General features: G+C 32.9%; 2 protein-coding genes across 4 annotated transcripts; one reads left to right on the forward strand and one right to left on the reverse strand.

The window, feature by feature from the left end:
- The first annotated feature begins 243 nt into the window (after positions 1 to 243).
- On the forward strand, positions 244 to 10,219 carry LOC11445527 (phosphoinositide phosphatase SAC3). Of its 3 annotated transcripts, none has more exons than XM_024783051.2 (16): positions 244 to 892; positions 1,343 to 1,547; positions 1,638 to 1,803; positions 1,907 to 2,129; positions 2,269 to 2,345; positions 3,426 to 3,613; positions 3,744 to 3,841; positions 4,243 to 4,376; positions 4,478 to 4,606; positions 4,842 to 5,217; positions 6,604 to 6,725; positions 7,138 to 7,239; positions 7,714 to 7,911; positions 8,394 to 8,570; positions 8,839 to 8,968; positions 9,581 to 10,219. In XM_024783051.2, the coding sequence occupies exons 1-16, from the start codon at positions 788 to 790 to the stop codon at positions 9,695 to 9,697; spliced, it is 2,547 nt and encodes an 848-aa protein (XP_024638819.1). In that variant the 5' UTR covers positions 244 to 787; the 3' UTR covers positions 9,698 to 10,219. The 3 variants fall into 3 exon arrangements, with proteins under 3 accessions (XP_024638819.1, XP_013458382.1, XP_024638820.1); XM_013602928.3 differs by having other exon boundaries at positions 245 to 892; positions 4,854 to 5,217; XM_024783052.2 differs by having other exon boundaries at positions 246 to 892; positions 8,839 to 8,953.
- Positions 10,220 to 14,605: 4,386 nt separating this feature from the next.
- Positions 14,606 to 17,563, reverse strand: LOC11445777 (eukaryotic translation initiation factor 3 subunit K). Its single transcript, XM_003609896.4, has 8 exons — positions 17,339 to 17,563; positions 17,185 to 17,241; positions 17,029 to 17,079; positions 16,609 to 16,671; positions 16,056 to 16,106; positions 15,917 to 15,983; positions 15,475 to 15,557; positions 14,606 to 14,986 (listed from the first exon to the last, which is right to left on the reverse strand). The coding sequence occupies exons 1-8, from the start codon at positions 17,468 to 17,470 to the stop codon at positions 14,783 to 14,785; spliced, it is 708 nt and encodes a 235-aa protein (XP_003609944.1). The 5' UTR covers positions 17,471 to 17,563; the 3' UTR covers positions 14,606 to 14,782.
- Between the last annotated feature and the right edge of the window lie 699 nt (positions 17,564 to 18,262).

Genomic DNA, 18,262 nt, shown 5'->3' on the forward strand with positions numbered 1-18,262 from the left:
TTAATATTTATTAATGTAGTCGTAATTATCATAATGACACAATAAAAAATAGTAGTGTACTAAAAAAAAAAATGCATTGAAATTGAAAATTGAAATAAATTTCATTTTGACATAGTAGTAACTAGTAAGTAATTTTGTAAATGTGACACTGACACACATAGATTTTTTGTTTTGTTAAGGGACATACATAAAAATAAAAATAAAAAATAAAATAGAAAAGAATGAATTATTAGTATGGTGTTGTTGTTGTTTCTTAGACCCGTGGTTCCTTCCAAACCTTTTTGTTCTCGAATCTCCCAAACCCAATCCCTCTTCTTCTTCGATCTTCTCCTCCTCGTATCTTGTCCCCTTCAATTCAACCTAATCTAAATATTCCATTTTCAATTTTTGTGTTTTTCTCTACGTATCTACCAATAAACAATAACCAATTCCGTTCCAAAAAATAAAAATTCAATTTTTCCTTCTGGGGTTCCGAATTTTCGATCTGTGTGTTTGTCCAAGCTCAAGTAAGAATTAGTGGGTCGTTTTTGTTTTTGTAGATATTATATACAAGTGATGATTTTGGATTCTTCAGGGAAAGATCAATGAAGAATTATGAATCGGTGGTTTTGAGAACATAATATGTTGTATTTGAAGCAACCAAGGTTGATTATGAGTGTTTTGCATTGTGAATTTTGGTGATTTTGTCTGTTGCATGCTGTTTTGGCAGTTTCCCTTGAGCCACCAGAGATAGGGAGGCTCGGGGGATCTCAACTCAACAATATTATCATAGCATAGCATAGTTACGATGGCTTCTTCTGACAATTTTGAACCTTCTTCTCTCTCTCATCAATCAACAAAACCTCCTTCTAATCTCTGTATGCAGAAGTTTAGGCTTTATGAAACTCGATCGGTAATACTCTTTTCCGAGTTTTTTATTTATTGATTTTAGTAAGATCTCTTTGATTTTGACACGTGATTAACTTGTTTTGTGTTGTAGAAAAATTTGTGTGAATGATTCTAATGTGTACTATTGGTTAAAGTGTGTTATCAATGTTCTATTCATATATGTTGATTGAATTCAGTGCTTTTATTATACCAGTTTTGTCACTTATCAGCTCAAATTGGCTCTTATTTTAATGTTGCAATGTGGAGTGTTTTTAGAATTATTTGAATTTATTTGATGGAGTAAACAGAACTACTTAACTTTGTTGCCTCATGTTTTGTTTAAGTTCTAATTGTATTCCATTCATAGAATCATAGCTTTGCTTGTCTCATGGCTTTTGGAGTTGCAGTAATAGTGTTACATGTATTTTAATTGAAATATAATTACCTTATGCTTCCCTCTTTTTTTGTGCCACAGAACTTTTACATGATAGGGAGGGACAAGAGTAGGACATACTGGAGGGTACTTAAGATTGACCGGCTAGATCCTTCAGAGCTAAATGTACGAGAAGATTCCACCACATATACAGAAAGGGAATGTTCTGATCTTTTGAGGCGGATACATGAGGGGAACAAAGCCACTGGTGGACTGAAATTTGTTACAACTTGTTATGGAATTGTTGGTATGTAAATCCATAAATCCTTCTTCCGTTGCATGTCGACAATTTATCAGTCGTTAACTTCAAATGTTTTACGTGTTATTCTGATTTTAGGGTTCATCAAATTTCTGGGGCCTTACTACATGCTACTTATCACGAAAAGAAGGCAAATTGGTGCAATCTGCGGTCACGCAGTATATGCTATCTCAAAGACTGAGATGATTCCGCTGCCGAATTCTTCTGTTCGGTCTAACATCATCAATTCTAAAAATGAAAACAGGTCTTTACAACCTCAATGTGTCAAATTAATTAATTATATTACTCTATACATATGATATCTGATTTTTTAATTAATTATATTACTTCTTTCATTAATTTTTTAGGTACAAGAAGCTTCTATGCACAGTTGACCTTACGAAGGACTTCTTTTTCAGCTACTCATACCAAATTATGCGTAGTCTTCAAAGGAACATGTGTGACACTGAGACAGGCCATGTCCTTTACGAGACCATGTTTGTCTGGAATGAATTCTTAACCCGAGGAATTAGGAATCACCTTCAGAATACTACTTGGACAGTTGCACTAGTTTATGGCTTCTTTAAACAGGTGAAGATAGATTTCTGCTCTTGAAATTCCTTTGGACATTGTATTATTTTACATACACTTTACTTTTATCCCCTGCTCAACTCAAGTAGTTTTGATATCCTGTAACTGAATATCTGATGTCTATTGGTGACTTCATTAGGACACACTTGAGATATCTGGACGGGAGTTCATACTGACGCTCATTGCAAGAAGATCACGCCATTATGCTGGCACTAGGTTTGTAAATTTCATCGTATTTTCTTTCCACATGGATTATGTGTCGAGCCATTTTAATTTTTCTGACGCATGCTCCATTTGGTTACTAATATCTGACTATGTGCAATCTTTGCTAGCCCGCCAGTCTATCAAATATATGATTCTTATACAGCTTACCTTGAGTCATTTATTTTTGTATTTTTCTAGTTGTTTTGAGAGTAAATGATCACTTACCCCCTTAAAATTGCAATTTTTGTAACCCCACCACCCCCCCCGAATTTGTCAATCGTCTGTCAAAACCCTTCGTTAGTTTCCTCCATCCAACATGATGACGTGACCGTTAACTGCCTACGCGGCCAGAAAAGTTATGCCAAGTCACAAGGGGTAATTGACAAAATCTGTTTTTTTTTTTTCAATGGCAACATTTGCGCACACCCTCTGACCTGATAACTCTGTGCAAATACCCCCCTCAATTTTTAATTTGAGGGGGGTATTTGCTACATAAGTTTTAAATTTCAGATTTAAAAAAATATAATGAATTACCCCTTACGTGGCATGACTTTTCTGACCATGTAGGCAGTTAACGACCACGCCAGCATGTTAGACGGAGGAATCTAACGCGCGGGGGGGGGGGGGGGGGGGGGGGGGGTGTATTTGACAGACGTTTGATAATTTCAGTTTTTTTTTCGGGGGTGGTTGGCTAGGTGATCATGTACTCGTCGTTTTGAATTTTCACCATGCCTTTACAGTTGAAGCAAAAACTCAGTATGTGATAGTGAATATCACATTAAAGAATTTATCTTTTATGTTCTTATGGTGGTATGCATCTCTTTTTCCCATTCTGGTGTTGATATAAAATTGAAAAGGTAGACTAAATATAATATCACAAAGTTGACTGTGAGTGAGAACATGAAAGTAATCATAATGCAAACAGCGATGTTTATTTAAAGAAGGGAGAGAAGCATATGAAAGAAGGACAATCTTGAAGATTTGAAGGATAAATATGCAAGGAAATGTTTAAAATCAGAAAAAGATTGATACATATTTGCTATTGTTTTATGTGCAAATTACGACTTCATTTATTTTAATTACTATGTGTAGGTATTTGAGGCGAGGTGTTAATGAGAAGGGCAGAGTAGCAAATGATGTTGAGACAGAACAAATAGTCTTTGAGGATGTTCCAGAAGGTCTTCCCATCAAAATTAGCTCTGTCATTCAGAATCGTGGCTCAATCCCTCTTTTTTGGTCACAGGAAACTTCACGTCTAAATATTAAACCAGATATCATATGTATGTCTCCCCGTTTTATAGATATTGTAATATTAGTAATTAGTAAAGTTAATTTTCTCTCATCTTATCTACTTGGATGTGTATCTGTCCATATGTCTGTTTATGTAAATAATCATCTGTTCTTCCCCAGTGTCAAAGAAGGATCAGAGTTATCAAGCCACTAAACTTCACTTTGAAAATCTTGTCAAAAGATACGGAAATCCCATTATAATTTTAAATTTAATAAAGGTAAACTCCTTTTTCTTTGTTTGTTTAATCTCCTGAATATTCATTTTTCTTGTTTGTTGGTTGTGTGGACACGTTTTGATGATGTATTGATTACCTATAATATTTTCAAAATAAAATAGTGATATTAGAAAAAGAAAGCCGAAGCTTTGCATTAGAATGTACATAATATTTAGATAGAGGAAGAGAATCATACATAATAAATTTGGATGTTTTGTTATTTTTGAAGTTATTTGTTCCCTTACTTAATTAGAGTTATGGTTGCAGTATTAGGACTATTGGGTTAGTATTTGGTTGTACCATTTTCTCCCTCCCCTTACCAATACTGTATAATTTCAATTTCGAACAGTTTCATTTTTTATAAGATTTAGGCGATTCATATTTTTTCTGTTTTAAACTAGCAGACCCATGAGAAGAAGCCTCGTGAAGCCATTCTTCGTCAAGAGTTTGCTAATGCCATAGATTTCATCAATAAAGATCTGTCTGAAGAGAACAGGCTTAGGTTCCTTCACTGGGATCTACACAAACATTTTCAGAGGTTAAATTTTTTAGTTATATAATTCTATCCTTTTTTGCAAATTAGACTGCGTGTTCCGAGTTTAAGCTGATACACAAGTATGCCTTTTATTATATTTCCAGCAAAGCTACAAATGTGTTGCTGCTTCTAGGCAAAGTGGCTGCATATGCATTGACGTTAACGGGTTTTTTCTATTGTCAAGTGTCTTCAACCTTGAGACCTGAAGACTGTCTAAAATGGCCATCTACAGAGTAAGTTTTTATTGTGTTAGAAATATTCAATTTCCTTCTGCAACATTTCTTAGATTCATTCTGTATTATCAAACCTGTATAATGATTAACGTCTTTAGGAAGGAAAAAAAAAACAATGGTAAACGATTCTCCGATCATTAAACATAAAAACATTAACCAAAAAGCGGTTAATGCTTGACAGACAAGGAAGTGCTTAAAGTTCTTCCACTGACATTTCTTGGTCACTGATATTAAGTTTTGGATGCAGTGATGTTGATAAGGGAAGCTTTTCACCTACTGTGCACGTGGAATATGATAACGAGGATGCTAATGATTTAGAAAGGAAACCAAGTGACGAAATCAATGTTTCCAATGAAAATCATTCTGCCAAACCACCCAGGTTGCAAAATGGGGTGCTCAGGACCAACTGCATAGACTGCTTGGATCGGACAAATGTTGCACAATATGCGTATGGGTTGGCTGCTATTGGCCACCAGCTTCACTCTCTGGGAATTATTGAGCACCCAAAAATTGATCTCGATGACCCTGTAGCCAACGATTTGATGCAGTTTTATGAGCGAATGGGTGACACACTTGCACATCAATATGGTGGTTCTGCTGCACACAACAAGGTGATTTGTAGTTCTGTTGCTTATTACAGTTACTTCAGTTTGCATATTCTAATTTTGCTTGGGAATTGATCTGTTTGCTGTGTCATTTTTGCTCTTAATTACATATTCTTAGAATTTGAGCTTAGGGCTAACTTATCCCTACAAAATCCGCTTTGAAGACGAGGAATGCTCAAACTGTACAAGCAATACACCGGCTATATCTATATGCAATGTTGGACTATCCACCTCCTCAACCAAGCACACTAAAAATGATGCTCAATTGGATTCAGGGTAGACAAAGTGGCCTAATAATAGACTGTAGGGGTGGCCGCAATTAAGACGGACTTTCCAACACACATCCTCACTTGCAGGCTAATTGTTGAATAGGCTTGGAGTGTGTGGACCTGGACACGAGGATAGCCTAACAACTGGATTATGATATTCTCTAATACCATCTTAGAATTTGGACTCAGGACCCAACTTATCTCCTCAATGTGGGCTTGTGAGATAATAAGAACTTCCCAATTTTTTTAAGACCTACAAAGGCCATATCTCTAGGCGATATAGGAGTAAACTAAACCATCCCCATCGACCCAGCTCATTGGTGGTATAGGATGGAATGGAGTGTAATGATATACCATCAATTTTTTAAAAACTAACTAGCCTATTCCATTTCATTTCTCTGCATTCCATCCTATACCACCGTTCCGAAGATACCATTGCAGTAAAATGTAGATGAAGTGGCCCAATAAAATATCACACGAGTGGCCAAAATTAAGGTGGATTTCCCAACTAAAGCCTGTTAAATAATTTCTCTGAGATATTGTCTTTGGTTTTGAACTTTGACTAATAAGATAATCGTCAACGTCATAAAACCATGTTTTGGGATAAAATAGTCTACTTTATTAACCACCTACTCACATTACTTGAGGAATGCTAGGAACGCTCTCTTTAACACATTTTTTCATTCGGTGAAATTTACATGGGTTCCACCACTTTATGTGGGACCCATTTCCAAAGCACGGGACCCACATTGTTTTCACCCAATAGAGGAGTGATTGTTAGAGTGTTGAAAAGTGTTCATAGCACTCGAGTATTTATGGGTTAATCAGAGTTCGGGCCGTCTAGTTATGTTGTCTGAGCTGGACGGGACACAATGGCCTTGTTAGCTTTGTTGTTGGTACTGTGAGAATGGACTTATGTCCCGTATTTGATTCCATGCATCATTTTTAGAAAAATTAACAAATATAGTATTGTGACTACTGTTTACTATCCCATGTCTAATTATGACAGTTAATAGTCTTCTTTATTTCTTGCCTGTTATACTGCACTTTACTGTATAGTGTATACTGGTATAACGTGTTCTCTACCCTTTTTTGATGGACTAAAACTTATGTTTCTATGCAGATATTCTCTGCGAGGAGGGGCCAATGGAGAGCTGCAACACAGTCTCAGGAGTTTTTTAGAACTCTTCAACGCTATTACAGCAATGCTTGGATGGATGCTGAGAAACAAGATGCAATCAATGTGTATGTGCTTCATTCATGCATTTGTTATTTTTCTGTATGTCTTCAGGCTATATCATTTCCAGTGGTTGGATTTATAGTATGTCTGCTATCTTTTTGTTATTTCTGTTTGGTCTCGCTCTGTTATGGAGAGTTGTTATTTCGGTCAATACAAAAAAATTTAAAGTGAAAGAGGATAACAGAGTAGAATTAGGATTCTTTCTAAAACATTGAAAAACAAAAAAAAAAAAAAAAAAACCGCAACAAGACAACATAATTTTCCAATCCATTTCCTCTAGCATTGTTGCAAAGTCATACTTTTTTTTGGCTGCTTGTACTTTTACAATTTAAGTTTTGGTTGTAAATTGTAATGATGCCTTTATGGTCTTTACTGGTTATTAATCATGAGATTACCTTTCTGTTTCATTTGGGGCAGATTCCTGGGGCATTTTCAGCCACAACAGGATAAGCCTGCTCTATGGGAGTTGGGTTCAGATCAGCACTATGATACAGGGAGAATTGGCGATGATGATGCAAGGTATTCAAATATAATTTATAGGGAATAGAATGAATACCTTTTTGTTTACTACCCTTCTTGGGATTGGTGAACGGTTGAATATTTTATATTGGGATTTTTATGTCTGGAATTTATTTGGTCCACCTTCCCTTTCCATGCTTTCTATATATCATGATCTGTGAAAAGACACTAAAATGGACACTAACTAAAGTTTAATCAAGTTAGAAAAACCTATAATTAAATTGCTGCATGTATGCATTCAAGTGATATTGGTAGAGAAGCACGGAAAAAAGGATATTAGGAAGTGTTGCAGGATCTTTTAAGAAAATATAAGCTATCTTTTGTTAGGTTCTGCCTTAGTGATTTATATGTTTATATTGTCTAATCATTTGGGGAATTGCAATTTACAAATATTTTTATTTTCCTTAAGCCTATGTATGCATGGGAAACGCCTTCCGTTGCAGCTAATGGTTACTATAAAACTTTGGTTTTTAGGTCATTTTTCAAAAGATCTTTCTCAGATGGAAACATTCTTCGTGACAGTTCTACACCTATGCCAGCTTCAAATGCCAAGGACGAAAAATTCTCAAACCCAGGTTTACCAGACCGATCAGGAGAAGGGAGCAAGGCCTTTTGTGAGTCCTCACCTGAAATATCTACTACTGAAACTGAGAGTGACATTTCATTTTCAAGGTTTGTACTCTATTAATGTGAACTGAAGTTTGTAATATGTGTCTGGATATACAGCATAACATAATAAATTGTCGATATCTCATTTTAGGACACGTCTCATATTTTTAATGTCGTTATCACTTGCCTTAATCTGAAAAATCTGCATGTCATTCTCATAGCAAACATTCCTGTCTGAAATTTGAGAAATTATGTAACAAAAATTGTCAATATTCATGATTAATATTATCGAGAAGACGAGACAAATTATTCTAGTTCATTTCTTTATCCTTTGGCTGTGTTTGTATGTTGAAATGGCCAGCTATAGAGTCTAATTTGTAGTTTTAAAAAAATGCATCAATGGCTCATACTCTGTTAGTATGAATTTTTGAAAGTCCTGTTCAATGTTTCATCATCATTATATCTTCTGTCATTGGATGCTCCATTTTATCAATGTGAGTCTATATATATATATGTATGATGTACAATTCATTTTTTATGTGTAGGTACACCCCCTCAATGCCTCGGAGACAGCTTTTTGTGGACATGCAGAAAGAGCGCTGTGCTGAGAGTCATCATATTTACTATTCTGAGCATGGGGATTCCTTCAGCTGCTCTAACTTTGTGGACCTGGATTGGCTATCTTCGTCAGCAAATTCGTGCGAAGAAGATCCATACGAGAGGTAATGTTTCCTGATGAAGCAATTGCTCAAGTACTTAGCACGGTTTTTTGTTTCAAGAAGTATATTTCCGGGATGGGGGTAGGATAAGGAGTATGATTAAGAATTATGATTTTTTTTGTGTGTGAATATGGTCTTAGATGTATGATTTACTTCTGTACTGCGTCTTTGACGGTCTACCAATATTTTATGTATTTCTTTCCTCCTTTCTGGCACTATATTATTTTTTATAGATCATCATTTGAAAGGCCCATTTGTACTGTGGATGCAGGTCATCAATTACCAACTCCCCAGTTGGCGGGCTTTCATCAGAAAATGTTGTCAATGGAGAGATAGTTGGAGAAACAACTGCCTCCACTAGCGATTGGGGCAGCACCAGCCTGAAGGTACCTCTCGTTATGGTATAGCAAAACATCACATTCACATCTTTCTTGTTCAGATAAATTCACTGTCCTATGAATATGATGGAATAGATTGAATCCTCTAATAATCCATACTGGTTTCCCTTCACTTGATATAATATAATTTTAGCAAGGTTTTGATTTTTTGATTTTTTATCTTTTGGAAAATTTAATAACGGAGTCTAGCCGTATAAGGCTATAATTGAACTATTAAGGGTAGGTTTTGCTCTATCTGATATAACAAGATGCAACATGTGAACCCACTTGGGTTTGCCTGGTGGTGCTGGCAAGATGCTACCTTGGAGTGTGCTCCTCCTCAAGGTCTCAGGTTCGACTCTCTCTGGTGCCAATTTGGGTGGGCCAATTTAGCTTCTTGAAATATAAAAACAAGATGCTACCCGTGCAAGCCGCACTGCAGTATGTTACCATTCATTTAGGATCCACACAAGTTGTATGTCAGTCCAAATGTTTAGTACTCGAGAGTCTCACAGGTTGTAACCATGTTAGGCATTACACCCAAGTTTTAAGATAGTATCAGTCTATAAAGTGTATTCTAGATTTGTTATACTTTATGTCAGAAATCATATACTAATTCTCTCTTAACATTCTCAGGAGAGAGAGCCAACTGAATCCGAGGTATCCTACAGTGAAGCACGGTCCAACAATCAGAATGAATTTCCTGATACTTTCGTTGAATGGGTGACTTATGGGCAGACACTTTGCCATTGAACTTTTGCAATGATCCTGCACTGATATATATTATTGACATTTTTTCAATTGACTTGGCCTTGGCTTTTGGTCTAAAGAATGCTGATTTAAAGACTAGAGAGAGCTAATATTAAGGAAGCGCGTAAAGGAAATAAACAGGAATTTGGGTAGACTTCTCCGTATGATCGTAACCTAAGAATCTTTTGACCATTCTGGTAATGCTGACATGCAGCATTTGATTCTGTCGTGAAAATCTCAATCAAATCCTGAGAGCATCGCGCAAAATAGTACATAGTAAATGGTTGTAAAATTCTAGTTGCCTTCTTTTTGTTGTGTTTGCATGGGAGTTTACTGTTTTTTTCTTCTTTGGCCCGTTTAAGATTATACAATAGGCGCACTTTTTGTACATATTGTTACTTAATTTCTGGGAGCTGTACTTTTAGAGTTGTAGATAACTTGATTTTTTAATGACTTATTGTGATGCACAAATTGTGATTCATGCACCTTATCTAAGAGCTTAATTAGGGATTTCAAGTTTGAAAATTGCAGCATTAAACATTGTTTTGAAGGCGATCGTCCTTGCAGTCCAGTTCAACTTTAAAAAAAAAAAACCAAATGTATGATTTATGCTTTGCAGTTATGCCAATTGTTGCTGCTTTATACTCTGTATTTTCAAACACTTGGTAGAAGATACAATTTTTGTGTGCTACAAGGTAGAAGATATTTATTATAATAATTTGTTACTATAAAATATTTTATACAGATATCTAGATATTCGTGTGTGTGTGAAATATAATCAAACATCCGTCAAAATTTTCATAAAATAATAGTCTGTTGATTATTGAACATTAATAGACCGTATATTATAAAACTCTTTAAATTAATTACATATGTTGATTATATCTATTTGAATAATGACAGATTAATAAGTAAATATTATTGTATATTGTTGAAATATTTACGCGATTTAGAGGTGAACACTCTTTTTTAACTCACTACGCTGATTAAAACTAGGACACTTGCTCTCTTAATTAGTGAAATTTAAGTTCACTTGCAAAACGTGTCTTACATAAGAATAGATAGACTTAAATGCTCTTTTGGTCCCTTAACTATTTAATTGGTATCGCTTTAATCCTTTAACTAAAAAAATGATTGTTTGACTATTTAAGTTTTTTTAGTCTCGTTTTGTTCCTTTTCGTTAGGGTTTAAAAAAAAGTTAATTCCTAGACACGTGTCACCTTGTCATTGGCTCTGAGTTTTTTTTAAAAAAATAAAAAATAATTTATAATATATATATATATATATATATTTTAAATTTTTTTAAAGCCAACGAGAAAGTGACACGTGTTACCTTGTCATTGGTTCTGGAATTTTTTTACAAAAAATAAAATATATATATTAAAATATTTTTTTATAAAAAAATATTTTTTTTTATAAAAAATAATCTCAAAGCCAATGACAAGGTGACACGTGTCCACATTTAACATTTTTTATTAAACCTAAGAGAAGGGACTAAAACGAGACTAAAAAAAACTTTAAATATTCAAACAATCTTTTTTTTAATTAAGGGATCAAAGCGATATCAATTAAATACTTAAGAGACCAAAAGAACATTTAAATCGAGTAGATACATTGAAGGAAAAACATTCGAGACACACAATTGTTAAAATTTTTGTAAAAAGACCATGGAATTTAATGATAGAACGAACTAATTAAAAATACGTTATGCAATTTTTGCAGTACTTCCTCCATCTTATAATTATTGTCTTTTTAGTATTTTTTTTCTCAAAATAATTGTCACTTTACAATATCAATGTAACATTTATTATTTTTTTCCACTATCATACCCTTATTTATTGAATTTCATCCAACTTAACTACTCCACTAACTACAAATAATAAAAGTGTTTTACTCCCTCCATCCCAAATTATATGCCACTTTAGAAAAAATATTTGTTTCAAATTGTATGTCACTTTATACTAATACCAATGAAACATTAATGTTACTTTTCCTATTATAACTTTAACTATTTATTACTCTCTTTTCTTTCAGGTCTTTTATTTATCTTTTCCATAGGACAATTTTGTAAAACAACTCATAATATCTCTTTTCCACACAATATTAATTACATTTCTTAATATGTGTGAAATGCCCAAAACGTCATACAATTTGGGACGGAGGGAGTATATCTTAAAAAAAAAGTGTTTTAGTAAATGTTACTAATTTTACCATTGAAATCAACACAATTAATCATTTTCTTAATAATCGTGCACAAACTTTAAACGACTATAATTTAGAGACAGTATGATTTTCCATTTAATTCCGTTAGAGAGTGTTGACATGACCGTTTTTTCTTCTAATTTTACTTGTCTTTTATAGCATTTTAGTTCTTAAATCTTTTGTCACAACATTTGGAGTTAAGAATACCAAAGGTGAAGGACACGTTTTCTTCCTTGAAGTAATCACTTAAAGGAAAAGACAATCAAATACTAAGAGTTATTAGTTGAATTATTGGATAACTTTCAAGTTCCACTACAAGCGTAAATTGTACCGTAACAGAGTAAGAATAAAAAAGAACGGTGTATATAAAATGAGAATTCTTGGTTCGAATTAAGCTATGAAAATGCAAAAATGTTAATTTCCTTAAAGAATTTTGTCTTTCATTACGTTTCTATTTGACTTGAGAGATTAATCTCTTCAATTGCGTGTGGAGGATATTGGATTCTAAAAGAAAGAAAAACCAAACAACTCAAATAGCTAGTTAATGCCAAAATAGTACTTGTACTTTATCTGCCAAAGGGCCAAAGACAAAGAGAATGAGAAGAAAAGAATAAACCTCGGTAGGTAACATAACTCTAAATGGCAATACGTACATATTAGTCAGTGTTCCAATATTGGAAGGTTCTACTTCTAGATCAACTCATACATTTGTTGTGCTACTTGCACTTCTTGAGATGAATCCATACCACACAACAAGTGTATCAGCTGAACTTCAACCCTTCAATAGTTAGTATGCCTCAAATTCAGAAAGTCAATCATATAAAGATTTCTATATTCTGTTAACAAAAAAGCTAGTCCAAATTGATACGGCCATTATAAAGGGTTAAGTCATTTCATAATATGATTATGATGACCAAACCAAGAAGATTTCGCTCAGCGATTTAAAAATGTTATCAAAACTGGATTTGGTGTGATCTTACTAAAATTTTGTGATGATGAAACTAAAAGATGATTTAGCTTAATTGATGCTAAAATAATAAATATAAACAAAAGCGTGGGCGTTAATCTTATGAGAAAAATGTCAATCACTAATTTTTTTGGTCATACAAATTAGTTTTTTTTTTTTTTTTTTTTGTAAATCGGGTATCCTCCGCGCGCAACTGCGGAGACTAATCTCTCGAGCACTGTGGGACCCAAATGGACGGCAGACTCTCCCTAAAAGTTTTAACACTGCTGCATGCCCAAGGCTGGATTCGAACTCAGAACCAATGAATTTTAGTTCAATAATGCTTAATTCACCAATGAATTTTATGAATTTTTTTTTTCTTGCCTTTCCACATTTTCATGAATCACAAAAACTCGATGAATACGATAGACTAACAAAAAGAAAAAGAGATGCAAGAGTTGATGAGAAATATAAAATGTATTACTTTGAGAAAAACAAAATCAAGAGGAGTTGTACAAGTATAAAGAACTGTGACCTCCGTCCCAAATTATACGTTGTTTTGGAAAAGAAAAATAAATTTCTTAAATTATACGTCATTTTACCATTTATTTCTCGATCTTCTTTCAATTCTTTCATTTATCATTCTTATAATTCTTAATACATGTGAAATGGTCAAATCGTAATATAATTTGGAACGGAGGGAGTATTTTATAAAGAATGTAGTGTATGCTATTTATAGAATTCTTCTTTTTTTAGTCTCTATAAATATACCAATTTTTCGTTTGCCCTTATAAAGTTTGCAATCACTACTTATAATCCATATTTTTAAATCAACATTTGTATTTTTTTAATAAAATTGTGCATTTTTTTTTAACAATACATAAAGTAAATATGTATTTTTAACAGCAAAAAATATAAAAATTCATATTTAATTCATGTTTGTTAAAAAATTCTAATTCAAAATATGGATTTTACATGAATTTACTTTAAATGAAAGACCAAAAGTTAAGATAAAAAACTTTTAAGGATAAAAGTTGAAATTTTTTAGAAGGACTGAAACAAAAAGATGATATATTTATAGAGATCAAAAATATATTTAATCCTAAAATTAATTGTGGAATCAATCACCACTAAACTAATTTTTTTTTTTTGAAAGACTACTAAGCTAACTTATACTGCCATTAAACTTTTTTATTTAATTTTCATTCCTGAAAAACTGCCATTAAACTTTTTATTTAATTTTCATTCCTGAAAAAATAGTTTTCAATTCCTACTGCAATATATATATATATATATATATATATATATATATATATATATATATATATATATATATATATATATATTACAAGAGATCACATGATTATCCTATGTGACAACAGGGATCAAAGAGCAACATTTTACAAGACCAAAAATGAAAGTTCGCATTATATTATGAAAACAAAAAACATTAGTTTCACAATTTACATTGAAAACCAATGAAAAAATCCAAAGTCAAATTTCATCCATTTCATAGGGACTAAAAATACTATTTGCATAAATGTTACACTAGGAAAACAGTGTCCACATGCTTCAAGGTACTACAATATAGTGTAAGCGTTTTATTCCCCAGACCACAAAATCAAAGATTTATTCTTTCTACTTTCCTTTATTTGCAAATGACACTCCTGTGAGTTCAAACGCTCTCTCAATGAAGATTATAGATTACCCATTGAGGGCATTACCCCAATAATAAGGCATGGTAAAGCAATTGGTTTAAGAGATAGGTAAAGCAAATTAAATTCCAAACATTAATGCAAAAAGTCAAGAGTAAACTACAATAGCTGTTCACGAATTCTCAAACTGAAGCATCCAATGGGATGGGAGTCAGCAAAATATCGCTTCAACTAATCACAAATTCGCACATTTTCTGGAAAGAAAATACAGTCCCCCATATTAAATCAGCTAAGAATAGGAAAGATGCGGGTAACGTGCTCCAATGGTACACTATCTGCAGTGTTTTTCTTCAAAATTGGATCATTAAATTCATTTCTCGGAAGGACGATGAGTTGACCCTTCCCCTGGCTTTTCTCAATAACCCAACCAGAGTTTTCTACTTGGTGTTCAAGGAATTTGTCCAAGGATAAACCTTCTACATTGATAGCCTATTCAAGTTTAACAAAAAATAAATGATCTTGTTAATATGCTTCAAAGTAATATGAGAAATCAACTGATATCTATTAGATCCGTACAAGTCTTCAAAATAAAAACAATTTCTACAGAAACCAACACTCTTGTACTTGACAAACAGTGAGAAGAATTCAAATAACTAACCGCCGAAGTTTTCAAGAATCATTTAACCCCAAAGGAATAAACAGAACAATAGTGTTGTATTGTGAATCTAGAAGTGTTGTATTGTATCATGTACGAGTTCATTCATCAAACCTGAGTTAAACTAGGTTTTGGAGACTTAATGAATCGTGAATCTAGAAGTGTTGTATTATATCAGTATGAGTTCATTCATCAAACCCGAGTTAAACTAGGTTTTGGAGAATTAATGTAATGTACTTTGAACTAGCAGAGACTAAGCCACACAAACTATTTTTCAGTAATAAACGAACCAATATTTAAATGGACAAAACTAAAAGCATACCTCAGCAAGCACAGTTCTGGGAATCTTTTGGTAAGTCAAGGATAGAACATGAATCGCATAGCCTTGGATTGCCTGCTCAAATCCTGCAATAAATTTCTGAAGTAAGCTAGCATAAAAGCAAGCATTAACAAAGTTGAACCTATAAGCTAAAGCTCTATCTTGAAATGTCTGACGTATATAAAACATTGTAGCAGTGCAGCTCTATTATAAGTAATAAATTTAAGAAAATCAATGTCCAACATATATATGATATTGTAGCAGTACAGCTCTATTATTTCCCAATAATATATCCGTGATGAGCGTATGATAAAGCTCTATCTTGAAATGCTTGTCATATATAAGATATTTGTAACCACAAGCCTTCCCAGGGTCACGACTCAATTAACAAGATATAGCAAAATTAAATCAGTATCAATCATGAATGAATATAATGTATAATCACCTGGCACAGCTTCAACTATATGACGACTTTTCGATGCTTCATCCCAGAACTGACGAAACCTTCCAGTCTGAAGATAATAAGAATATTAACTTATGATTTCAAAGAACTGCTTAAGTCATGGCAACTAATTGATGCATACCTCTAAATAGTGAGACAGAACAATCAGTGTCTTGAACTGCTCCTCCATTTGCTATTATTCATAGGAAACAAAAATTATTACACTAAAAGAAAACAAGACGCCACAGGGTACTGCTTAATAAGAAAGAAATGAATAGATCAGTAATACAGTTACACAATTCTCAAAATCAAATAGAAAATTTATAAAACCCAGATGAATACCAGACACATAGAAACCCTATGTAATTTTTTTTATAGACAAATGTCAGTATTTAATTTTTTTTAGAGGAAATGTCAGCACGTTAGTTGTTATATTAGTATTTTTCTCTCCTTTGCAAAGGTTTGAACCATGTTCTTTAACCCTTGGCTAAAACCAGTTGAGCTACCCAACCCCCCGAAATCCTATGTAATACTAAAGATTGACAGTCAATTTCATAAAATTAAAATTGATTGTTAGGTCCTTCTCAATCAAAGGCATCTAACAAGAGTGACTGAATCATTCAAATATCCAATAAATGATGCATGAGAACAAGAAAAACAACTACAAAGAAAAGAATACTTTGTAAGAACCATACCACACGTTCTGGAATCAAAAAGAGACACAGGCTGAAATCTGGAGCCGGCATGGCCATGAGAGCCTGTTGAAAAACAAAACCAAATATTTTACCAAGTGATAACATCAATCAACTATCTTGGCTCTGTTTAGATAAACACCTTATTTGAGGCTTACAACACAAGTGCTTATTATGATAAGCACTTGTGTTCAAGCTATTTATATAGCAAAAGATAAAATAAAGTTAAATTGTTTTGATATAAGCTATAAGCTATTTTCATAAGCTATCTTGAAGAATTTATGAAAATAAGCTGAAAACATCTTACGAACGATATTGTAATAAGCTGTTTTCATAATAAGTCAATTCAAATAGGCCCCTAGGCATATGATTTTTCGTTCACAAGTAATAAGCAATAAAAAAAAAAACAATAGAATTGAATACCTTAACCAATATGCGAGCTACAATCTGAGAACTCATTTTCTCAGATTCAAACTGCAATAATAAATAAATAAACAAACAAACAATTACTTGCAATCAACCTTTATAATTGTCATCAAGCAATAATCTGAAAATGACGATTAATAAGAAAATGGATACCTGGTAGAGGCGAAGAAGGCAGAGATTTGATTCGAGGCTGTAAGTTTGCGATGAAACCTGAAGAAATAATAATAAAAAAAAAGGATAGAAAATCGTTAATTGGAATTGTATAAACCCTAATTTAGTGATATGAATGATAAAAAAGAAAGGTTACCTGATCATTGACATAGTTTTCGAGATCTGGAAGAATATCAGGATTGTAACGATTGAATGCAACGAGCTGTTCGACAGTGTAAGCAGTTCCTCCCTGTCCTTTCTCTGCTGCTGCTGCTGCTTCTCTTCCCATTTCGAAACTCTCTCTCTCTCTCTCTCTCTCTCTCTCTCTCTCTCTCAGTTGATGCGCTAAACCCTAGTACTTCGCTATCTTACCAGTTACCTCAACGCGATTCACAAGGAAAAGTTAAATATATTATTGCTCCTTTTTCTTTAACCAAAAATGTTTTTTCGTCCTTTATAGTTTATATATATTTTAAAAAAAATATAATGTTTTAATTTAATATTGTAGATAAATATTTCGCCTCCTTTAAATTATAACTCGTTTAAATTTGCGTTTATCTTGCTCTCTTGTTGACATAGAACAACAACGTGCGTTCTTTTAAGTTTGATTATTTGTGTTAATTACGATGGATCGGTCCACATTGAGTTTTGTCATGACTTTAAAAGAAGCCTGCAAGTAGACAGTAGAATTAGATTTCTCGAATTAATCGATCATTGAGTTGGATATCAAAATTATAAGTTATTTTAACGTGATTTTAAATAGACTAAAAAAATAATTAATTTTGTATTGAAGAAGGAAATCACAAGTTATATTACAATATTACCCATTATTAATTAATGGTATAAAAAAAAAGAAGCTTAAAATCACAAGTTATTTTACAATATTAACTTTTTTATAAGGAAATATTAACTTTGCTTACCCTTGCTATATCTTTTATAGATATTTTTGCAAAAATTAAGCTTAAAATTTGATTTTTAGGTTGAAGCTTTTATTCTTCTGATTTTTGAATTATTAGCACTTTTAAAATTTATACTTAATTTATCTATTGTCAGATAATTCTAATTTTATGTGAAAAACCGT

This window comes from Medicago truncatula, chromosome 4 (genome assembly GCF_003473485.1).
Source record: "Medicago truncatula cultivar Jemalong A17 chromosome 4, MtrunA17r5.0-ANR, whole genome shotgun sequence".
NCBI lineage: Eukaryota > Viridiplantae > Streptophyta > Magnoliopsida > Fabales > Fabaceae > Medicago > Medicago truncatula.